Genomic DNA, 25,965 nt, shown 5'->3' with positions numbered 1-25,965 from the left:
ATATTAGCTTCTAAACATGTTCTCTCACATGTAAACTTCCATCCTCAGGGAATCGTCTACCTTTTAGGAAGTGTCTTAGTAATCATTTTAAAAGGTAACTACTATAATTTGCATGGCAACCTCTAATTTCTCTGGTTGAGGTAACATGCCAGTTAATCTCTTCATGAAAACTAGGAAAAATCCCTAGTGTAACCATTTTGGCAATAGAATATTATTTTAGAAAATTCCTCATCGGAAAGAAAAATGGAAAGTAATGTCTAATAATGTAATATTGAGACATTTATTAATTGGTCCCTTTATTGTTCTTGCTTTCCTTCTCCTCCTGAAAGAAATGTATTATAATGTAAAAGGTCTTCCCAACATTCAGAATTAAACTTGGAGGAAGTCTCAGATATGATTCTACTCTCACTATTTCCCCAGTATTGGAGCTCCCTATACGTAATCTCCGAAGGTGGGGGGATTATCCAGGCCCCCCTTCATTATTTATGATAACTGGTCTCTTATTAGCTATAGTATACACATATTCTGTACATTCTATGTCTGTGTGCATATTCTTTAAAAGATAGGGCTCAAGAATGCTGTGTGGACAGAACATGGATAAAGAATAGTAGTAACAGTGGCAACAACTACCCCCATCTCAGCAATGTCCACCCCCCAGCCCACCCCCACTTGCTAGGTGCTCATGTCATCTTCCTTGCATGATCAAATCTTGTATTTGGGAAAGCACATTTTGATTACACTGGGACAGGGCTCCAACTCCAACTGCGACCTGGGTCTACCTGACTCCTGAACAGGAAACCATGCCCTGGATCTGTGCAACTTTAAGACCCAGCTCATTCATAGAAATCTCCACTTGGGGAAGACTTTTTTGCAGCCATGCTGCAGAAGTAATTAAAGAAATTATGACTGCTCCCTTGTGAATCAATTTCCAACAAGTCTTTCCTGAATTCCCTCTATCCCTGGCTCTTCTCCTAACTGCTTACACATTCTGTACCCTTCAACCGGATTTTCCCAGGTTCTTCCCCAGGCTCCTGCTATGGCCTGACTCAGCTCGGCTTCAGTGTGTCTCAAAAGCAGTCTAAGACCTAGACAATGAAATCTGCCTCAATGTTAACTTCCACTCATTGGCTTGTCTTGGTGCCTGGAGTTAGAATAAGCATATCTTACTCTTAAAATATTAAGGAAAAAAAAGTCAAGCCTAGTCTAACGTTGTTATTTTGGGGGTTAAATGTGCCAAGTCTTTGGATTTCTTTTCCAATGATGTGGTTTTCAGCCTTTAGTGCAGCCTCACCAACTATCCTCACTGTCTTCCTCTTAAAAGTCTACCTGAAAATGTAGTGCTCAAAATAGGACACGTTACTCCCTTCGTGATCTGACCAGTTCAGATTTTGATCTGCATATAATTCTGCTCAGACTAGATTTGTTTTTTTGACAACTACTCACTCCGTTGGCTCAGATAGGTGTTCTAATTGACTTCCAACACTGAAGTCATCCTGACACACCTGACACACACTCACATGTACTCTCTTTTGAAGCCCAGTATCCTCAGCCTATTCTTCGACAGCTAATTTTTTAAACCAAAGTTCAAGTACCAGACTTTTAAATTTGCTCCATTAATTTTAATCTTGTTAGTGCTGGCCCATCATTCTAGACTGTCGAGATACATTTAATTCTGGTATTCTCATTCAGCACACTACCTGTGTTTCTCAAATTTTATGAACTTCCTTTGTTTTTAGTCCAGACAATGAAAGAAATACAAGTCCAATGACAGTCTTATGGCATATAATATAAAAGAAATATGAGTCCTGTATATTCATAAATTGGCTAATTTAATCCTTGTCCAATCGTGTGGAGTAGGGATTTTTAGCCCCATTATATAGATGAGGGAACCGATGCTCAGGGAACATACTAACTTGCTAGTAGGTTGAAGAGCTGAGATGAAAAATTCTTTGATTTTAAAATTGTATGCCTGTTTCACTATGTTTCCAGTTTTCCAGTTGACGTGGGTTTGTTTCCTTTAAGTTGTTCTACTAGCTATCGTGTATAAAGGTAAGTTGATTAAAATATTTTAAAAACTTAAATTAACTCACAGATAAAATGTTGACTACCTCCTCGCTTAAGAATTGAGGATATATTTTACAAAAGCATTTATATGAGTATATGACAGAACTGCAGTTAATGAAAAACTTTTCCTAAGGTCTACTGGGTAGAGACCACTGTACTGGGGACAAAAGTTTACGTTCACTTTACAGCTGTCATAGTTTCCACATTCTTTACAAATGCGTATCTAATATTGAAAACCTCAAACTGCCTTAAGGCAGGCTCCAAGAATATTAAAGCTACTGGTGAAGTGACTCATAATAGCAAATATATGCATTTGGGTGTGTTGATTTCACACAGCAAGAAACAGACATGGGCATGTTCTACAACTCAGTTCACTTTCTCAGTGAATTCTGAAACAAAAAGTCCTTCCCAAAAGATTGCTTATATACTCACTGGAGAAGACAAAACATGCAACATGGCTGGCAGACACTTTCCCAAACCAGGAAAAAGTAATTTAAATCTTTCAGTACTTTTGTGTGCAATTTGTTTCTGTCACTGTAACTAAGTTTCAATTTTTCCTTTGGAAATATACAAATTAAGATAGAGACATTATGATTCCTCTGTATGTTGAGAAAAGAATTTTATATTTCTAATTCCTACCATCTTGAATTACCTTTCTTTATTAATCTTATATTAATAAAGTATATTTTAATTGTGATGACAATATGTTCAAAAAAAAGGTAAAGGTTGATTCAAATTCATCTTTTTTTTTCAATATAAATTTTACTACTATTAAAACATTAAAATAACAGGAGGAGCAAGAGGGTGGATAGGAGATAATAATCTGTTGAAAGTTAAAAATAATTCCTATTCATGAAAGACAATAAAAAGCAGTGTATCCAGAATGTGGTCCAAGTGAAAAAATTTCCAATTTCAAATGTTTTTAGAAGCGGCTTCAACATGTTCATTTTTCCTTTTATCTGTTTCTTTAACCCAGCTTTGATGAAAATATACATGATTTCCATTTAAAAGTTTAATAGATCATGGTTCACATAATTGGCAATGAAAGATAGGCGAAACAACATACAGACCTAAATTATTTTTTTCCATGCTTTGTAAGAGGTTGACTGGGCAGAGGGGTTAAGACCAAGTTCATCTTACAACTATCTCTTACATTTGTGTGATTTCCAGAGAGTATTACTTGATTATGGTTGCAATGTTCAAAACTCATCCAGGAGGTCATGAGTATTAATCTCAACATACATAAAATTTACTCAATTTTAAATACAATTATGTGATTAAAATTTTACACCCACATATAGTCATATTTAAAAATCAAAAAATTGAAAATAATACAAAAATATTCACATAATATTTTTGCTCATTGGATTTGCGATTTATAAAATGAAAAACATTTCTCTGTTATTCATCTTGTCTTGGAGAGCTTAGTCCAGAAAATAAGAAAGTTTGCAGACACTGTGTATTAAAAATTAATTGAGCAACTTGGATAATAGATCTATGTTAAATATACAATCCTAGCATGTAGTACAAATGATTTACTTGTAAAATTATAACATCTAAAGATAAGTAGATGTCTCAAGGCTGAGTAAATCAATATTTACCTTGTGTTTTCACTGGGTCTGATATCTGGCTTGGATCACTAATTCCATATGCATTTGCTGCCCTCACAAGGAAAAGGTAAATCGCATTAGGTTTGAGTCCTTTAATGGCAAATGTTTCTGTTTTCACATTCTCTGCTACGGTCTGCCAGCTGCTGCCAGATGCATGGCTAAGGATAGATACACAAGTTAGAACATGCATATTTAATGGTAAATCCAAAAAGAGAACAACTAGGAAACATCGTCTTCACTCTACCTGAAGGCTTCTATAATGTAAGATGTTGGAGTTGCACCTGAATTCAAATTTGGTTGCCATGACAATGTTACTGTATTTCGGCTGACATCTGTAACTTCAGGTTTTGAGGGGGCACTAGGGATTAAATTTGGGTCGGTGGGTCTTGGAGGCTGAACTGGAACTCCAAATTCTAACAAAGAAGAAAAAGATGAAAGATGTTTATACGCAGATAAGCACATAAATGTAGATATCATACCCATCCACCTACTCAAGCATCAAGACACGCTCTTCATCTTTTTACCAGTGAGTAAACAACTGCATTTCAAGCTTTATTTTAAGGTAAAATACTACTGAATTTACCTTGGACTTCAATGTAAGCACTCCATGTTGCTTCACCACTGGGGGTTGATGCAATGCAGGTGTACCGACCAGTGTCACCCAGCTGAGAAGACAGATGCAAAATAAATATTTGGAACAATCAAGAGCTCACTGGGCTGAAAAAGCAATTATAGTTTTGTATATGGTCCATTAATATGGATAACTTGCATTAAAAAGCACTAACCAGAAACTTCCTCTTAATTTGTTTTTATTGAATGTGAAGTATAATATTGCACGAAGACAGAAGACAAAAATGTTATTCTAACTGTATAATAAAAATATAATATTTAAGTGCATTAACATCACCATTTTCTGTGTCGGGCAGTAAACAATGAGGTATATAACTTTAATTTCAAAGGGTTAATCTTTATTACTAATTTATAGCTTTATATTTAATAAGTCACGTAATAGGGCTAATAAAATTTAGCCAATGACTATTCTTGCTATTTCATATATTATCTGAGTTACACCCATATGGATATCAGAGATAAACACATATTTATAGAAAATGGATAGACACAAAATGATTTCTTCTTAAAGCATTCCCTCTTTTTTCTCATTTTATTTTTTTAACCTGTAACTTAAAGCAGTTTAGTAAGTATAAAGTCAAACTCCAGCTGGAATGATGCTCTCTCTTCCTTTGAAAGACTGACTGACAGAAAACAAACACAGGTCACATGATCAACGTTAAAATAATCAGTACCATAATGAACCCATATACCTCTGCCTAAGGTAATAATTCTATCACCAAGTAATGTTGGATAAAGCAAAAATGCTGTCATCTTGCTCAGGCAGTTGTAATAACAAAGTCACAATCATTGTCACAAAAAAGTACAACATATTAGCTTTCGTGGCACATAAAATGAACTGCTATGTTGGTCCAAAACTCCAAAGAAGCCGCCCACAATAGGCAATAAAGCAATCGAAATGTATGTTTATTGCTGTCAAGGCTATTCTTTCATATGCCTCATGAGCTTGTCTGATCTTGATCTAAAATGAAAAGAAAAATCAAAACAAAAGAACACGGTCCTGAAAGAACAGGTATGGGATGTGATGCCCTGGGAAGGTAAATCCCTAAATTGTTCCCACAAACCTGTGGGCTTTCATCATTTAACATTCTGATTTGAAATGTACATTCAATGTGTACATTGCTTTATTGTTTTTGTTTGCATGCAGAGTATTCTGTAATTGCAAAATTCTGAACAAAATATTCACAATAAAAGAACTCTTCAAGTACATGGCACATAATATGGTACTGGAAAATATCTTTGAAAAATGCTTTATGGAATGAATGCATCATATCACCACTTGGAAGGTATTTTTATCTCCCACAAATCCTCTCATCCTTTTCTCCTCCATATAAAACTTAAACTACTTGCCATGGGCTAAATTATGAGTCAAATCATCTTAAATATACATAGTGAAATGTCTGAAAGAATAATGCATCAAATTAAAAATATATTAATACTGTTATTAACATTTCATTGATTCTAAAATTTGAGACTTCAACACTAGTTGCTGGAGGCAGAAACAAAGTGGAACAAAATGGGAAACCCAGGGTGTCATTTCAAGTTACCTTAGCATATCGGATCTGTAGTACTCCGGTCTCCAGCTGTTTGATTCGAGAATCTTGGGTTGAAACAAGGACTCCATCCTTTCTCCACAGAATTGTGGGCACTGGACTGCCTGTGGCCACACAGCTGAGCACTAAAGTACCATCCACTGCTACAGTCTGATTCACAGGACCTTGTCGAATGACGGGGGGAGGTCGGTCTGCGATCACTGCCAGAAGAAACAACAGGAAATAGATTTCTGCAACTGGAAGCAATTTTCTAATCATCCAAACAAGAGCAGTTGCTCTAGGCTTTGAAACAAACTAATTAAACAAGTAATTAAAGTAGGAGACATGCATTATTCAGAATGCATTTCTATGATGCACTGATTCAGAATATTAAAATGAGACACAATGCACTTCTTTCAAATGACCAACCACTGACTAGGCTTGCTGCATTGTCAAGGGACCTACTTAACTTAAGAGTTCAGAGACTGAATAAGGATTGTGGATGGTGAAGGAAATGTATAGTGGAGAAAAGTGGAATACTGTGCTTTTTAAACTTTAAAATATGTAAAACACAAAACACAACAAAAAACCCATTTACCCCAAGGAAACGTGTAAGACAGATTTTCATAAATGAACCATAACCAACTTGATAATCTTTCTGAGTCCAACAGAAAGAATGATGGTATCATACCAGCATGCTTGACAATTCTGGATTCAAAAATGTGTTTTGGACTTTGATAACTGACCAATCAATATGACTGAGCTCTTTTTTTTTTTTTTAATTAATTAATTAATTATTTATTTATCTCTGGCTGTGTTGGGTCTTCGTTTCCGTGCGAGGGCTTTCTCCAGTTGCGGCAAGTGGGGGCCACTCTTCATCGCGGTGCGTGGTCCTCTCACTGTCGTGGCCTCTCTTGTTGCAGAGCACAGGCTCCAGACGTGCAGGCTCAGTAGTTGTGGCTCACGGGCCTAGTTGCTCCGCGGCATGTGGGATCTTCCCAGACCAGGGCTCGAACCCGTGTCCCCTGCATTGGCAGGCAGATTCTCAACCACTGCGCCACCAGGGAAGCCCTGACTGAGCTCTTTTTATCTTGGAATTTTTTCTATTAAAAGAGTACATAGTGAATTCAGGGAAACTGGAAAACTGTCTAAAAATATTCTTGGTAAGCTAATCCAAAAATATAATTGAAGTGGATATCCTAACCCAGGATATAACACACTTCCATATCAGAATTATAGGAATGGGAAGACACTTTCGCTAAATCTATCACCTTAACAGTTTTAATGTCCCATGGAAGGAAACAATGGAAGGCATTTTTATAACATATAAATAAAATTACTCTTATTATATGAAAAAATCTAAAACCTAAAAACTTTATCTGAGATAATAAAGTCATAATTTTAGGGAAAAATCCAAAACAACTGTAGTGGAACTAGTATAAATCCTGCATTAGAGAGATGTTCTGATCTCCTGACATAGGCAATTTAGGTGAAATTCCATAGATAGTTTTTTAAATGAATAAACATTAAAAATAAAGTTCAGTTTTCATTATTAAACTTTAAAATTCTGAATATTAGTTTAAAATTTTTTAAGTCACAAATATTCAAAAGACAACTCTAAGAAATTGCCTGATTAAACAAAACTGGTTGCCAGAGTGACTAAATTTTGGATGCAACCATTTGCAAAGCTGGATGTGTCATGTTCAAAGTTTTATGCACCAAAGATTTTTCACAAGCTGGAGTCACACTTCAATTTGTTCCTCATTTATCATGCAATAATTATTAGTTTTGGGCATTCAATCTAAGAAAAACAAGAAAGCAAGAAAGTGAAATCAGCAACTGTGCATTTTCACTCCACCCTTCCAATTCTCTTCCATCCTTGGTTGCTAGTGTGAAATCTGTTAATACCGTGGAGGTGTATTAGAAGGCTGGAGTTTGAAACTTGGCAGGAGTGTTTCAGATACTCCACGGATGAAAAATATAAGCCAATAATTCCTTTGCTTAGAATTGTTTAATCTTTTCTACATTATCTGTTGAGTTTGGCTAAAATCAAATTAGAGGCCCCTCCTGGTAAGTATGAAAAAGTAATGATAAGTGTTTTAGTGCACTGGGGTTTTTATGACTCTACCACCTGTGTTCCCTTGATTATAAGAATGAATGAATATTTATTTCCAGATATTAATTGAATTAGTAACAGAGTGTTTCTTTATAACTGATTACAATAAAGTCCAGTAACAGAGTGGTTTACATTTCATAGTCTTGTTATATTTAGAAACAACCCAATATCTGGGGATTTATTCAACTTTCTACATCTTTACAGTTCTTTGATATTTGCATCATATTTAGCGTCATCCTCACTTCCTTATCCTATCCCAACCCAGTTTAATGATGTTGTTTCTCTGTTATTGATTTCTTCCTGGTTTACACTGCGTAGTTTACAAAAATAAAGCAAGAAAAGAGGAGCAGCGTTGATTATCAGGCTACACCATCTGTCACGTGTCTTTAGGCAAGTTCCTTAAATTATCTAAGTCTCAGTTTTTTAATCTGTAACATGAGGATAATAATACTTGTTCTAACCAGCTCAGGGGATTGCTATGAAGATATAAATGGAATAATAAATATTCGATGTACTTTGCTAATTGCAAAAAGTTAGACAATTATATGAATTGTGATATCACAATTGATCCTTTTCTATAAAATAGTAATACGTAAATCAGAGGTTAAAAAGTTCATTAAAGCAATTTTATGTTTTTAGGTAAAGACAATGAAACATTTTGGTGTTGTCACAGATTAGAATAAAATACTGATGAAATGTTCAAAGTTACACAAATTAAAATGCATAGTGCATTTAGCAGTCAACACTAAGTTTAAGATTCATGAGAAAAACTTCAAATAAAGAGTCTAATATCTCACATTTGGATTATTAAAATGAATTATCAGGTAATAAAATAGGATGTGTAAGACACAGAAATATGATTTAAAGAAAGTAAGTGCATGGACTTTGTAATCAGAAGGACGTAGCGCTGTAAAAAGAAAATGTTCCATTATTTGTGCTCTCCAATAAAGAAGCTGAGGGCTTCCCTGGTGGCGCAGTGGTTGAGAATCTGCCTGCCAATGCAGGGGACACGGGTTCGAGCCCTGGTCTGGGAAGATCCCAAATGCCGCGGAGCAACTAGGCCCGTGAGCCACAATTACTGAGCCTGCGCGTCTGGAGCCTGTGCTCCGCAACAAGAGAGGCCGCGATAGTGAGAGGCCCGCGCACCGCGATGAAGAGTGGCCCCCGCTTGCCGCAACTAGAGAAAGCCCTCGCACAGAAACGAAGAGCCAACACAGCCAAAAATAAATAAATAGAATTTTTAAAAAAATCAACTTTGTTTCTATATACTAGCAATTAACATGTGGACACAAACATTAAAATATAATATTAAAAAAAAAAAAGAAGCCGAGAGCTTCAAGTGGCTACTGAGCACCTGAGTGTGGCTGGTGTGATTGAGGAACTGGATGTGTAGCTTTATTTAATTTTAAGTAATTTTAATTCAAATTTAAATAGCCTCATGTGGCAAGTGCCTACTATACTGGACAGTGCAAACTTTTGTTTTCGTTTTTCTGTTTTATTTTTAACCTCTTTCTTGGAGTATAATTGCTTTACAATGGTGTTAGTTTCTGCTGTATAACAAAGTGAATCAGCTATACATATACATATATCCCTACATCTCCTCCCTCCTGCATCTCCCTCCCCTCTAGGTGGACACAAAGCACCGAGCTGATCTCCCTGTGCCATGCGGCTGCTTCCCACCAGCTATCCATTTTACATTTGGTAGTGTCAAATTTTTGTTTTAAATCTCAGTTCTGCTAGTTAGTATCTGAAGGATCTGGGTATATCTTTTCACCATTCTCTGCCTCAGTTTCCTCATCTGTAAAATAAGAAGTCAGATTTGAAATTATTGAACTGTTTAAAGTTCTTAGCATAGTGCCTGGCACAAAGGAGGCATTGAATAACTTTACAAAAGCCAGGACATGGAAACAACCTAGGTGTCCAACGACAGATGAATGGATAAAGAAGATGTGGTACATATATACAATAGACTATTACTCAGCCATAAAAAGGAACGAAATTGGGTCATTTGTAGATATGTGGATGGACCTACAGCCTGTCATACAGAGTGAAGTAAGCTAGAAAGAGAAAAAAAAATATCGTATATCAACGCATATATGTGGGATCTAGAAAAATGGTACAGATGAACCTATTTGCAGGGCAGGAATAGAGACGCAGATGTAGAGAATGGACATGTGGACACAGTGCGGGAAGGGGAGGGTGGGACGAATTGGGAGATTAGGATTGACATGTATACACTACCATGCGTAAAACAGATAGCTAGTGGGAACCTGCAGTGTAGCACAGGAAGCTCAGCTAGGTACTCTGTGATGACCTAGATGGGTGGGATGGGAGGGGTGGGAGGGAGGGGGTATAGGTATACATATTGCTGATTCACTTCATTGTACAGCAGAAACTAACACAACATTGTAAAGCAACTATACTCCAATAAAAAAAATAATTTCTTATTATAAGTATCAGTATAGTGGTGATGGTGGTGGTAGTGGTACAGGTATGAGGAGTGTAACAGATGATATAACCCTATTAGAGCAGGGTTTATAAAAGTTTAGCTAGTTTTCCACATGTTCAATGAAAGATTTAAAGACCCTAAAAAATGAGGGTATTTCATCAGAAGTAATATTTTTTGTCACCTCAAAAATAATAATCATAAAGTCTATGTTAATACATATAAAAATATTCATAAAATAATTTTAAGTGAAAAAGAATACAGAATAACATACACACACTGACTGGTTTAAGTATGTAAAATTCACATCTAAAAACCAGCAAACATCAGAGTCATACATCACAATTGCCATCAGTTTGTAAACATATCTCAAACACCTATGAGTTAGGCTGTAAACTGTTACCTCATTTCAGCAATTAGGGAGCTGAAACATTGAAAGTTCACGTGACTCGTCCAAATCAAAGAGTTAGTCATTGGCAAATAGCTCGTAATTAGAAAGTTAATGCTCTTTCCACTGTATATCAATAAGTTTTGAGAGATTAATGCAAGTGATTTTAGATTTTATACATCATTTAATCATCACTACTTCTTCTTACTTTCTAGTAATTAAGAGAAGAAACATTTTCAATTAAACAGGTTATATGAATTTCTATGTTCCTGAGTCAAACGGGATTTGGGGTAGGCCTCAGCTACAGAAAAACAACATTTCAAAGACAACTGCTACTCTACCATATTCTGTGTCTCATGTTTTATTCTGCCTTTGCCTTTGTTCTGTTTGCAAACAGTAAAGAAAGAAAGTCGAGAAACTAAAGTCAAATAGTTTCCAGAAAATACTCTGCCTATTACCTCTCTTCTTGACTTGATTTGGTAATATGTAAATACTGATATTATCAGCACTCACAATAAGTACAGTTTACCTATGAAGAATGAGTCCATAGTTGTAAGTTGTTTGTACAATATGATGGACTCCAAAATAAAGAAAACAAAACTAAAAATACAGTACCACCACAGCAAACACAAAACCACCTTAAATCTCCTCAGAGACTGTAAGATGAAACTTTTAGAAGTGAATTGGCTACTAGGGATGAATCCCAAATCCACAAATTTAGGAGTTTTGTTTTCATTTTAGTTTAGCAGAAGTTGACATGCCTGATCTATGCTCACAAATACAACCATTCACGATAAGGCCATGTCAAAAGGCACCTAGAAAGTTTTGCTTTCAATTATGAGAATAATAAGAGATATTTGAAAATATTTTATTATAGTTTTCTTTGGCCTTTTTTTATGTATATCCTTACATACAAGTTGCTTTATAAAGTTGCAATCATAAACATATGTGCAAATCTATGTTCTACTTTTTCTATATATTGATTATATTAATCATTATCAAATTCATTACATTGTCTTCATCATTTAATAGCTCTAATGTATGTAAGAAACTGTAAAAACATTTTAGGTCATTCTAACGTATTGGGGCAGTAGATATATAATATGTATCATAGATAGTGTTAAAGAGTGTGGACTTTTGAGTGAGACAATCTTAATTTTGAATTCTGACTTAACCAACAGCTAGCTGTTCATTCCTTCCTTCTTTGTTTCATTCACTTATTCAAAAAATATCCATTGAGAGTCTACCATGTGTCAGACCTTGGTGGATACTGGTTATATATTTAACTTGAATGGACAGATAAACTCCCTAAATTGGAAGACTCAGATTGTTAAGATGTTAATTCTCCTTAAATTGTTCAATAATTTAAGTGGAATCAAAATTAAAATTCTGATTTTTTTTGTTTGTTTAGGATGTTAAAATGTGTGTGTGTGTGTGTGTGTGTGTGTGTATTATGTGTATGGAAATTGAAAAGTTGATTTTAAAATTTATAAAAAAATGTAGAGGACCTCTAATAGCCAACCCGAAACAAGAAAGACAAAGTTGGAGACTTACACTACCAGTGTGTAAGACTCAACTATAAAGCTATAATAATTAAGACCATACATACTTGCATAAATAGATTAATGGAATATAATACAGAGAATAGAAGTAGGCCACTACATGCATGCTCATTTGAATTATGATTAAGATGCCACTGCAATTCAGTGGGGAAAGGACTGTCTTTTCAATAAGTGATGCTGAAACAATTAGTATCCATATAAGGGAAGAAAAGGAATTTTGACCCTTATTTTACACTATACACAAAAATTAATTAAAGATAGATTAACAACTTAAATCTCAAAAGTACAGACAATAAAGATTCCAGAAGAAACACAGGAGAATATCCTCACAGTCTCAAGGTAGATTAGGGAACTAAAAGCACCACGTATAAAAGAAAAAATAATACATTGGTCCTCATTAAAATTAGCTACTTAAGCCTTAAAATCATCATTAAAAGAATGACTGGGAAGAAATATTTATAACACATATATCAGACAAAGACTTGTATCTGGAATACATGAGAAAATGAAAAAAAAAAAAGAGAGAGAGAAATGCGTATATGCATCCACCAAAAGGCAAACAAGATAACTGAGTGCACATGCCCACCCATAGACTTATACAGAAATATTTAGCTTTATTAATAAAAGCCCTAAACTGAAAACAACCCATCAATAAAGGGTCCATAAATAAATTGTGAGCTATTTATACAATGGAATACTATATAGCAACAAAAAGGAATGTATATATGTTTATTTTATGTATATATGTATATATACATATGTGTATACAGGTACTGTGCATTTTTTGAAAGCTCATTTTAAGCCACTTTGCTTTTATGAAAGACCTACATTAGTACATGTGCTCACTGATCAAAATAAATCTGAAGTGGATTTTCATTTTTATGAAAAGAGGAAATTGCTTCTTCACTTGATGCCATTTCTTTGGCTTACAAAAGGTTTCATAGGAATGCTCTACTTTCGGAGAGCAGGGAAACCTGTTATATACACATATGTATATATTTTTTATATATTTACATGCTTACTTATAGTTTCTTTTCTTCTTACTACTCTCCACCTTACGGTTTGGAGATTTTCTCCATTACTGCGTTTTTATAATATATTTGGCATTAATTAATCATGCTTAGAAGAGTTGATAAATAGAACAAAACCACATTATTAAGAAAAACTTACTCATCATGAATTGTGAGTTGGCTTTGTCAACAATTCATCTTATCTCCTTAATATGGAGGAAAGAAAAAGGATGATATTTTACACTAAGAGATTTTAAAATAACTTTGCATTTTCCAAAACATGGACACAGTCCTATGTACAACTACTCAGTGTAAACTTTCCTTGTATAATTGCTAGGCTTTTATGAATGTAATTTGATGCCAGAAGTTTATAGTATAGCCAAGTTAAAATAAGAATGATTTTACATTTAATCATTGTATCTTCATCCTTTTCACATTACACCAAAATTGCTGTAAGAAAGGATACAAGTTGAAAATAAATGCATTTACTGGCACTCTCTTTAGACCCTAAGCCAAACTTGGACATTTTGAAACAAAATGCTCTACTTTACCATCGGTAACTTCCAAATATGCTTTTGTGATGATACTTCCGGCAACATTTAAAGTCTGGCAGATATAATAACCAACATCAGACCGCTGGACATTAGTAATAGTGAGGTCACCAGTCTGGGAGACTGAAAAACGGCTGGATGACTGTGGTGGCTGATATGAGAAAAGCAGATTCTAGAACCCAGAATTTGGGAGGAAAGAATAACAATAGGTTAGTTGCTAGTTTCCAACATGTTGGCATATATATACATATATTTACAAATAGACGTATAAGCATTTACACACACACAAACACACATACTTGTGTATGCAAATAAGCTAAATATCCTCTAACACATACCCAGATATAGATGTGCACACACATAAACATATAAATGTACAAGGTTTAATGATCTAGCCTTAAATAGGGTTATTTGAAAATTTAAATGAATTCTAAATATGGATATATGCCTTTATAATTTCAATTTCAAACAATATAAAAGGATATTAGATATCATTAGAATTAAAAGTTTTACATATTTAACCAAAACAAAGTCAAAAGCTTTGTTTCACATAGATGTGCCTATTAGGATTCTAAACTCTAAATCTTTTAATGTATAAAAACAACATTAAAATTTAAACACATTCTGACAAATTAAGTTTAAGAATATCATTTAGGCACCATTATAAGTATGTCTGTTACCTGTCCATTATAAAAGTTCACTAATCTATCAAATTGTTAACAGTTTCTTGTTTTTCTGGTTAAATGGCGAGCACATCTACTATAAATTTTTAATCACATACTGAATTTAAGAATTCATAATGGAATTTTATTTTTGCAGAAAGTTATCTTAAAAACAAACTCAAGACAAAATGTGATGTTATTCTGTGGTACAAATTTCTCTCTATGAATCAAAATATCATGCTCATTGGAGAGAGTGTATATTTCATGCAAAAAACATATCATGTCATTGTTTTTCATGAAATAAAGAATATCAACATTTCTTCTAATCAAATAAATTTGCTACTTTTTAAAAGTTTAGGTGCCTTTTAACATATGTCATTTACAACGGCTTAACTACTATTGCATGGAAATGTGTCCAATGACAAAATTTTAGGTAACAGTGAGTTATATCATTGAATCAAACCAAACCAAATCAAAATTATTTCAAAGTTTGATATAGATTTTAGATGACAATGAATAATTTATTTAAATAACTAAATGAATCATTTAAATATTACTCTACTAAGAAGAACTGCTAGTGGATTTACTATTATTGCTACACAGATATTCTTATATAATACACTTTCAATTCTTCCTGTTCTACTAAAATATTTTGGTTTTTTCTTGTCTTTAATTTGCTGTCAGCAAATTTAGTCCTTTGAGGCCAAATGAAATGTATCAGAACCAACTGAGGTATTAGAACTTAAATGACAGCCTCTGTACCATAGTCAAGTTGATATTTGCCTACCAAAGTGAAAATTAAAGTGAACTTGATGGCACTGCATACAAATGATTAGTGAGTGCAGTCAGTAAACTACCTGTGTGTTATTTTATGAACATAGTAGAAGCAAGATCATAAAGCAACACACCCAAGATTGATTTAAGCAAAAAATAAAAGAGGTTAGGAATAACTGGATTGAAAATGAATGAGAATAATTTTTTACAAGTATCAGAAACAAGTAAAGGGAAATGTGTCCATTTACTGAAGAACTGAAGTCACTAAGAGATAAGAAAAAAATTGTGTTTTGGCCATCATCAAAAAATCTACAAACAGTAAATGCTGGAGAGGGTGTGGAGAAAAGGGAACCCTCTTGCACTGCTGGTGGGAATGTAAATAGATACAGTCACTATGGAGAACAGTATGGAGGTTCCTTAAAAAACTACAAATGGAACTACCATACGACCCAGCAATCCCACTACTGGGCATATACCCTGAGAAAACCATAATTCAAAAAGAGTCATGTACCAAAATGGTCATTGCGGCTCTATTTACAATAGTCAGGACATGGAAGCAACCTAAGTGTCCATCAACAGATGAATGGCTAAAGAAGATGTGGCACATATATACAATGGAATATTACTGAGCCATAGAAAGAAACGAAATTGAGTTGTTTGTAGTGAGGTGGATGGACCTAGAGTCTGTCATACAGAGTGAAGTAAGTCAGAAAGAGAAAAACAAGTACTGTATGCTAACACATATATATGGAATCTAAAAAAGAAAAAAATGGTTCTGAAGAACCTAGGGGCAGGACAGGAATAAAGACGCAGACGTGGAGAATGGACTTGAGGACACAGGGAGGGGGAAGGGTAAGCTGGGACGAAGTTAGACATTAGCATTTACATATATACACTACCAAATGTAAAATAGATAGCTAGTGGGAAGCAGCCGCATAGCACAGGGAGATCAGCTCAGTGCTTTGTGACCACCTAGAGAGGTGGGATTGGGAGGGTAGGAGGGAGATGCAAGAGGGAGGGGATATGGGGATATGGGTATGCATATAGCTGATGCACTTTGTCATACAGCAGAAACTAACACACCATTGTAAAGCAATTATACTCCAATAAAGATGTTAAAAAAATCTAAAAAGAAAACTATTTTAAAGTTTCCTATTATTTTTAAAGTGAAAGTTTTTCAAAATTCCCTTTTTAATAAGCTGAAGCCTAATAGTGAACTTAATTTTTAAGACCACAGATCTCTATATTCTAGCTTCAATATATATAGAAAATTCTGGTTTATAAAAATGTATAGAGAGTAGGACTTGATAGCAAATGGTGACCACATATTACAGTTTTCAAAGAATTAGAATATACTGAACTATATCCAATATGACATCTATGTTAAAGAGACTTTCATATAGTTTGATGAATCTTTAATTGATAGATATATGATAGATAAAACATAAAGAAGCAAAGAAGACACTTCAGATTCCTGGTGCTTTCAGAAAAATTGCACTGACTAATTATCATCTTTGTTTTAAATGTGTGTAAATCTCTTTTAACATATAATTACAAATATCTGAATAATAAAAGTTATAACTAATTAAGTTGAGAAAAAAAGTAGTTTTTTAAAAAATGTGGCTGAATTGGAAATAAAGGTAAATTTTATACGATAAAACAATTATTATTCTACATACCACCCTGTGTACCAAAACTAGGCAGGGAAAATTTGAGAATTAAAACAAGGTAGGAAATTCTGTCTTCTCTTTTATTGCTGAAACGATTAGGTCACTCAGAGATTTCTCCGTTCTCTTAAAGCGACAGCTACGTGACTAAATAATTTGTTGCTTTTTCTTACATATCTGGCGCTCATCTTTACTGATTGAAATATTAGAACAAGGTCATACCTGACTCCCCTCTCTCCTCCAGAAGATAGCTGGTTGAGGATTTCCAGTTGCTTCACACTGGAAAGTTACAGTTCGTCCCAAGGCAACAACCTGGTCACGGGGTTTCACAACAAAATGTGGAGGTTCTGAAGGAGATGAAACAAATTACCCTGAATCAAAAGCATGGAGTCATTGTCTTATTTGAGACAATTTGCTGATATCCCAAGTGCTGCTGTTATTTTATACCAGTTGTTATGTACTCTATAGATATCCGTAATGTACCAATTCTCATCCTTAACCTAATTGAAGCTAAATTAAGTGCACATTCATAGAGTGGAATCGTGTAGTTCTGTAAAGAGGTTTTTTTTTTTTTCTTTTTAATTACTTGACCTTCTAAGATTAACTACCTTATTAAAAAGAATTCTTGAACTACAATTTGACCCTTTACATTCAACGTATGCCTGAAATTCGTATGAATAAATATCTTTTCTTATTTAGAGCTGCTAAAAGGTACATGTATGTTAATCATAGACACAAGGACCTCCTGATGTAGGGAAGCCCTAAAATTAATTTAACTCAAAAGCTCCCGAAATGCTACCATGGAAGTTACAACCATTTAAAATCTTCAGTCCAATTACTTGAATAGAAATGAATTTAAAGCAATAGTGGAGTCGAATGCCTCTTTCATTTACATAGGCAAGGGCATGTTCAAACAGAATATATATGGAAATGAGGGCAAATGTGAAACATCTGCTCATCCTGACACTATATATACTGCCAGCTTTGTCCAAACTGTTGGATTTATACAGACTTAAATGGCCACTTTATCCAGCAGTAAATAGAGTGTCAGAAAATTGTGTCAGTTACATTGAGAACAATGGCAGCTGAAAACATTAGGTGTGCTGATGGGGTCGCTCGCTGAAAAAAAAATTTTTTAAAAGCTTGTTTTGGGGCTGTGCTTTATGATTGGAAAAAATGTGCACTGAACATAAGTCTTTCTACCTACTGTTTACACTTTTCGAATTCATTTGTTATCAGCTGTCTGCAGCGCCTAATTATTCTCCTTTCTTGTCTCAGTTCAAATTGAAGTGAACGTTTCAAGCCAGACATTTAACAGTTTATACAGGATAATCCACTTTTTAAGACTGTTCCATTATTTCTAACCTTTTCCTTAGAAGTACTTTTAGTTACTTACGTCAGTCACTTAGGGTAACTGTTTAAAGTGAATATGAATCAAAAAGTATGTTCAGATTATGTCCACAAGTGCTACTTCTCTGCTCATGAGAATATGACTTTCTTGTTAATGAAGATGAGTATTTGAAAGGGTACTCTTTTCTCTTGCTAAATATTTTCTGGTCAATTGTATCTGAGACATATACACAAATATTTATAATATATAATGTATAAATTTATCAACTTTACACATTTGTATGTATACACATATATACATGTGTGTAAAGTGGAATATAAAACCCCTTTAAAAAAGGGGATATGTAAAACAACTTGCATGGTCACAAAACTGAAGAAAGCAATTAGATCTCCTAACTTCTAGATTAGTGTGCTTTCTTCTATATTCCCTTTTTATTTTTAATTGAGGTTTAGTAGAAATTATACCATTTGACTAGAAAATTATAGGAGACCTGAAAAATCAGGTCAAATGCCTTCAAATGTCCCGTAACTTATAGGGAAGAAAATACAAAGTTAGGAGAATAAGTTTAGGTTCAATTTGGTAATGCTGATGTTCTAGCTTACAATTTTTTAAAACTCTGATTGTAATTGACTGGTTTACTCATGAATTTGGCAAACACTATCATTATCCAGGTGTAATGACAGGCGTGTGCACCATTGCCTGAGGATTTTCCTCCACACACATCCATACAGGAGCGTTTGATTCCTTAGTTAAGGGTTGGAATAACCGACATAGAAATCAGACCAAGAAACTGAAAGGACTGACTGGATAATAAACCAAATCCAGAAGAGAGTTTAGTTTGTTTCAATGAAAGAAAACCAAATGATTAATTAAATGAATGGGAAAATATGAATTTCCAATATATGCAGGGAATTTGAGTAGGAAAATCTAAATGTTCAAATCACTTAGACAAGTGAAAACTTCGGGTGGTCTCTTTTCTAAATCTCAGAACTATGTCTAATAACATGTGCCAGAATCCATGTTTCTTTTATAAAACGCCAGCTCTCCTCAAACCTCAAAGACTTATGTGGGAACAAGGGATACAAACCCTTATGCAAACTACATTTATCCTGCAGCAATCCTTCCACACAGGATATTTGCCTGGAAATGAATTTACTATATCTTATAGGCATATCCTCCAGCCAACATCAACAATGACATCAGCCACGAGGCATGTCTTACAAAAAATCCTTTCCTACATGTACGTTAAATATTAGATATAGACATATCTCTAAGAAAAATTTTAAATGGATTAAATATGCCTTTTTCAATCTTCTATCATCATCACGTATCTATTTAGATTGAGAAGGCCAATCACCATATGCATCTGATGTTCATGATAAAATGTTGGACTATTTTTCAAGGGCTACAATATTTAAACTTGCCATAATTAAACACACATAATCATGTTACTAATATGATGTTCAGTGTTGAAAATATAGAAAATTAGATAAGCAAAGAAAAAAGAAAAGCTACCTATAATTCAGCCATGCGAATTGTACCATATTGTTTTAAAATATTCTCCTACAGTATCACTTGAATGACTGTTTAATGGTCTAAATACAAATTACCTTAATTATTTAACTAATCTATTGTCTTTAAATTTAGATTGTTGCTAATTCCCCCGTTAAACACAATGGTGAGATTTACATCCCTCTAAATTTTATTCAAGTTTATTTCAACTGAAACTCTCTCTGATAGGACAATTTCCTCCCAAACCTCACGAACACAGAACATTAACATCCTTGCCAAACTTAGAATGGAATCTCCTCTTAATTGGCACTTTTATATTAGTGAGGTTAAACATTTATATTCACATTACCTTGTCATTGATATCCTATTTGTTGTGGATATTGTGTTCTTGCGCTTAACTTTTTTTTTTAAATTTATTTTACTGAAGTATAGTTGATTTATAATTTTGTGTTAATTTCTACTATACAGTAAAGTTGTTCAGTTATACATAGATATACATTCTTTTTCATATTCTTTTCCATTATGGTTTATCCCAGGTATTGAATATAGTTCCCTGTGCTATACAGTATTCCCCTTCTAAATAAAAGGGCAGGGTATGGGTTATGGGTTATAAGGGCTGGAATGCTAGAAAAGATTAAAAACCTTCTATCTCAATGGTGTACAAACTTTTTTTGTCTTCTTAAGCCATGAAACTTCCCCTCCAAACAAATTCTTCCTCAAAGATCTAATTGCTAAATAGATAACAGCTTGGGGACAGGAGAGGGGGTTCCATGAAGTGGCTTCTGAAGCCATTTCTGGGGGTCCCTCTACTTTAGGTAGTGGTTCAAATAACATCAGCCTAATCCAAACACTGCCTTTTAAATTGTGCTTAACTTTTTGATTTCTAAGAACTAAGGATAAGCTAAAATTTATCCACTTCTCAAAAATGCTGTAGATATATTTTTCCATTTATTAAAAGTCTTTCTAATCTAGTTAGGCATTTTTGTTGTTCTATCAATAAAATTATATAATATAGATTACATAATACATACGAAATTATATTATATAAATATTCACTCTATTTTCATCCTGTATTTTGCTTTTATTAAATTTTAACCCATCTATATTTTTGCATATATAGAAAGCTATTTTTTTCTAATAGCTCATTATTGCATCACCATTATTGAACAATCCATCCTCTCATCTGTATTAGTATGAAATGACATCTTTATAATATGTGTATAGCTTTTTAACTTAAAACGTAGAGAGATTCTTTTAGGGTCAAAATTATTCCCTGGAACACCGTACAAAATTCTCCAAAAATGGTGCTCCAGCATCCTTAAAGTATGTGAATGGACCTTCCCCAAAGTACTGATCATGAAAGTACTTAGAAACCTTTATTTATATGAGGACAAATTGTTCATCAAAGCAAACTTTGATAAATTTTAGACACATCATGTGGTTATTTCTTACATAAAATGAAATGATTCTGACACACAGAAATGAAAATGAGTGCAAACAGCCCTAAGTGCAAGGTTATTCACCAGCAGGACTTTTAATGACTATTATTGAATAACAGTTACAAAAAGGCAGACATGGATTCATAAACATATTTTGGATCTCCCAAACCCAAACTGTCCTCTGGGCACCTATTTTTCTTCATTTGTTTATCTTGTGAGATATAAATTGAAATAGTACTTAATCAAGATAAAGTCCTATCACTTATCACTCATTTAAAAAGAGAAAAAATAAAAGGATGCAGATCACACATCATTTAATAAGACATAAAGTTAGCAACCCCATTACCTTTACTCTTTGTCACAGTTACCCATACTTCCTGCAGACTTTATTCTGTGCAGTCTGTCTTTGTGGCCAATGACAAGTGAAACATGGAGGCTGATTGGTTGAAGGAGATGGAAGGGTATGGATGGAAAGGGGAAGAGAAGTTCCAGTCACAGTGACACGATGATTAGAAGATGGCCAATAAAATGTCAACTTACCAGACCCAACTAAAACAAAGCAAAAAAAGAAAACATGGAATAAATAAAAATAAACAGAAAATGAAAGAGAAAAAGTAATAAGATTTGACTTAACAATGATCTTTCTTTTAAAATAAAATGAAGAGCACATTAATATTTGGATACATGGCTCATACTGTCCATGAATGAATATCTGTTAGCATTTCCAGCATCATCATAAATCATTTAAGAAAAATAGAAATGAATCTTAAAATCTCTACTTTGATTAAATGGCAGAGCTACAATGAATGATACCTATGAAATTATAAAACACTTTTCAATGACTTTACATTTTGCTACCAGGATTAGATAACTATATACGTAATGGGTTTAAAAACACACTATAAATCTTAACTGCTAATGCTACATAGAATAGAAATCAAGCATCTTAAGGATAAAGAAGTGTTAAATCCTGTAACTCCACCATCAGATTAATTTTAAAAGGTTCATGCTGCCAATGATATTCTATTAAACCCATGCTTCTCATACTTGAATAAGCATAAGAATCACCCTAAGATCTGATTAAAATACAGGTTATGATTGTATAGGTCAGAAGTGTGACCAGGGATTTTGCAAAACCCAGGTTCTGCTGGTTCAGGACAATAGGTTGAGTAGCACGGTTAAAAAAAGGTATTACATTTGAATTCTTGCATATTTTTTTTTGAATTCTTGCATATTTTTAATTGAGAAAGCACACAGGAAAAATGTAAACACATTATGGAAACAGAGAAAACTTTATAACACTAATAAATTTATAATCACATTACCTGTTTTCAATGCTGAAACATTGGGTATTTTAACATAGAAAGCTCAAGTATTACATATTTAAAATACTGGAAAGCAATTGTTTTGCTCTTTTAGAAACAAAGGTAATTACTGTCAAATGCAGAGCTTTTCCGTAATAGCCCAGTAGACATCCACAATACATTCTACTCAAATAAATAATGTCTGTGTCTTTCAGCAAGTCACAACTAATTAGACTTGATATACATTCCGGTACTTTAAATAAATGAACTATGCCAAGCACTGCTGCTGCGAAATGGGAGCTTTAAAATGGAGAGAGTTCTCTTGCCTATTGTTACCACATATGCAAAATTTAAAGGTAATTCAGAAGCACATTTTAACTCACACGTTCCCTTTAACGTGAGTGAAATAAATTGTCTACTTTTCACTCTAAGGTAAAAGCTCTAAGCATAGGGGACTTCCCTGGTGGCGCAGTGGTTGAGAATCTGCCTGCCAATGCAGGGGACACGGGTTCGAGCCCTAGTCTGAGAAGATCCCACATGCCGCGGAGCAACTAGGCCCGTGAGCCACAACTACTGAGCCTGTGCGTCTGGAGCCTGTGCTCCGCAATAAGAGAGGCCCGTGCAGCGCGATGAAGAGTGGCCCCCGCTTGCCGCAACTAGAGAAAGCCCTCGCACAGAAACGAAGACCCAACACAGCCAAAAATAAATAAATAAATAAATATTTAAAATAGTGTGGGGAAAAAAAAAAGTATTAAAAAAAAAAAAAACTCTAAGCATAATTTTTCAATCACGCAGGCAAGAAAAGTTAAAAAAAGCATATTCTCATTTGCTCAGGCATAATGTTTATCATAGCATAACTATGCTATCCAGATTTGAAAACAAACAGAGGCTGGGACTTGCTTACATTTCTCATAACCTTAAAGATGATGTCTTTTAAGTGACAGGAAGAAATGTTCAGAAACTACAAGAGAGAGAACCTGACAACTGTAGCAACAGAACTTTGCTTTGAGAAAACAAAAAGTCATAAAATTATCTTTTGGGTTATCTGAAAATAAATTTGATCCCATTAGACTGATGCAGTTAAAATCAAGCCTTATTTGAAGTCAGGAGATCAGAGGAATGATTCCTAAATAGTTTCTAGTCATGTATTTTCAGTAATTTAAAATTTCTTAAACAGTTTCAAAAATATTTAACATGTTAGAAACCAAAAAAAATCACTGGGAAGCAGCTCATTTAAAATTTTAAAAAGCACTTTTCCCTTGCCTATAGGTTTTACCAGCAATTGAACCATAGCAGTTGAATCTTTTAATTAAAATCCAGTGTGTTTAAGAATGTTAGGCTAATGCATTTGCATATCACATCAATGACAATTGATAACTGTAAGGTTTTTCATAGTCTATTAAGGACCCTAAAACTTATCTAAAACAACATCTAACACAGAAGCTCCTAAAACATCAGAGGTTTTTGAGAGGACCCTATCTTGAATGATCATTTAAGATTTTAACAACCATGATTATCAGGAAGTGATTCTTCTTATCTAAATGAAAACCTGCCCATCACAATTTCATTTGTTCAAGTTTAAGTAAACAAATAAATGCCATTTATACCCTCCACATAAAATCCTTTTTCTCATTTGAAGAAAATTACCATCCCAAAATTTCTCTTCTGGAGAATAAATGATAGAAATTTCTTTAAGTTTTTCTCAGATTTCCCCTTTCTCTGTATTTCTCTCAGGGTCAGATCAAAGGATTTTTTTTTTTTTTTTTTTCCCATACAGAAAGCAGAGATCTTCTACACAACAGGCAGTGCCTATTATTGTCCGGTTAGGAAAGTCCAGAAAGAATTAGAAAAAACAAGAGTCATTTGGATCCTGTTCATTTATTATCCTCTAAAGCTCCTGGTTTATGGGCTGCTTCACTCCCACCCTCCACATAACTCGTCTCAACTTTTTTTCTGCTTTAAAGGCTGGGAGCACCTCTATCCCAGCTCCCCTTTCTCCCTAAGAAAGACGAAAAGCCTGTCTGTCTCTATCTCTAATAAAACAATAAAACAATAAAATGTTAGCTCTGGAAGTGACCTTAGAACTTATCAGTCTAACCCTATCTTTTTGCATGAGAAAACGGAGAACCTAAATTGTTAAATAACTTTCTCAAGGTCACAGATGACTAACCAAAGGCTGTCTTCCAGGTCTCTCGACTAAATCCAAGTCTGTACAAATTTCCCTACTAGTTAATCAGTTTGGGGAGAACTATATGCAATAGGACACAGAATCTATTTGATTTTACATTTAAACTATCATAAACTGTTTAATCTAAAATCATTACTACCTACACATAAAAATAGTTTTAAAGAATTCCTCATGACATTAAAAAATCTTTAAAGAATATTTAGCTAGAGTTTTAAAAAGACATGGGAAACTAACAGGTGAGAAGAAAACAGACTTAAAGCCTCTTAAGAAGTTCACCTTTTTGGAAAAAAATGTAATGCAGTCATTTCTTAAGGGTGAACCAATTTTAATCATTTCTTGTCTTGAACTCACTATAAATTGAATAAAATACTACTCTTTTGAAGCATGAGAATAATATCTTAACAAAAATACTTTTTAAGGTAAATGTGTCAAATAGGAAGGTAAAAAAAACTTTAAAAAATAAATATATATTTTTAAGAGGAAAAAACCTTACTAGTTTTTTTTTAACATTGCAACATTGTACAGATTACAATCCATCTCCAGGAACAGCTTTAAATTTCCTTATATTGGAGGGAGTTTGGAAAGGCGTGAGGGATTAGAGAATTTGCCACAAAGTTGAGTTTGTATACAAAGCATACTGTTTTCACCTAGATTTTATTTTCTTGGGGTTGGATGGGGGAGGAAGGGAAGTTAATCAAAGTCTATATATATATATATATATATATATATATATATATATATATTTTTATATTTTTATAAATATTTATATATTTATAAATATTTATAATTATTATAAATAAAATATTATAAAAAATAAAAAATTAAAATAAAATAAATAAAATAAAAAATTAAAATAAAATAAATAAAATAAAAATATATAAAATATTTAATATTTAATATATTATATATAAAATATAATAATATATATATAAAAAAAATATATATATTTATATATATAAAAATATATATATAAATAATATATATATATTAATATATATATAAATATATATATATAAATAATATATATAAAAATATTTAATATTATAAAATAAATAAATAAAAAAATTAAAATAAAATAAAATAAAAAAATAAAATATTATAAAAAATTATAAATATTTATATTTATTTATATATATAAAATACATATATATAATACACG

General features: G+C 33.4%; 1 protein-coding gene across 7 annotated transcripts in view; it reads right to left on the bottom strand.

The window, feature by feature from the left end:
• ROBO1 (roundabout guidance receptor 1) overlaps positions 1–25,965 on the bottom strand; it is a 380,851-nt gene that overhangs the window by 66,458 nt on the left and 288,428 nt on the right. For 6 of the 7 annotated variants that reach the window (XM_036850840.1, XM_036850842.1, XM_036850845.1 and 3 more), the window contains exons 7-13: positions 21,855–21,863; positions 17,235–17,359; positions 13,910–14,081; positions 5,852–6,057; positions 4,258–4,339; positions 3,919–4,087; positions 3,666–3,832 (exon numbers count right to left, since the gene is read on the bottom strand). In XM_036850840.1, coding sequence (XP_036706735.1) covers positions 3,666–3,832; positions 3,919–4,087; positions 4,258–4,339; positions 5,852–6,057; positions 13,910–14,081; positions 17,235–17,359; positions 21,855–21,863 — 930 coding nt within the window. The remainder of the gene's footprint in view (positions 1–3,665; positions 3,833–3,918; positions 4,088–4,257; positions 4,340–5,851; positions 6,058–13,909; positions 14,082–17,234; positions 17,360–21,854; positions 21,864–25,965) is intronic. The other variant, XM_036850843.1, reaches the window with a different exon arrangement.

Source organism: Balaenoptera musculus, chromosome 4 (genome assembly GCF_009873245.2).
Source record: "Balaenoptera musculus isolate JJ_BM4_2016_0621 chromosome 4, mBalMus1.pri.v3, whole genome shotgun sequence".
Taxonomy (NCBI): domain Eukaryota; kingdom Metazoa; phylum Chordata; class Mammalia; order Artiodactyla; family Balaenopteridae; genus Balaenoptera; species Balaenoptera musculus.
This window is presented reverse-complemented; position numbering and strand designations above follow the sequence as displayed.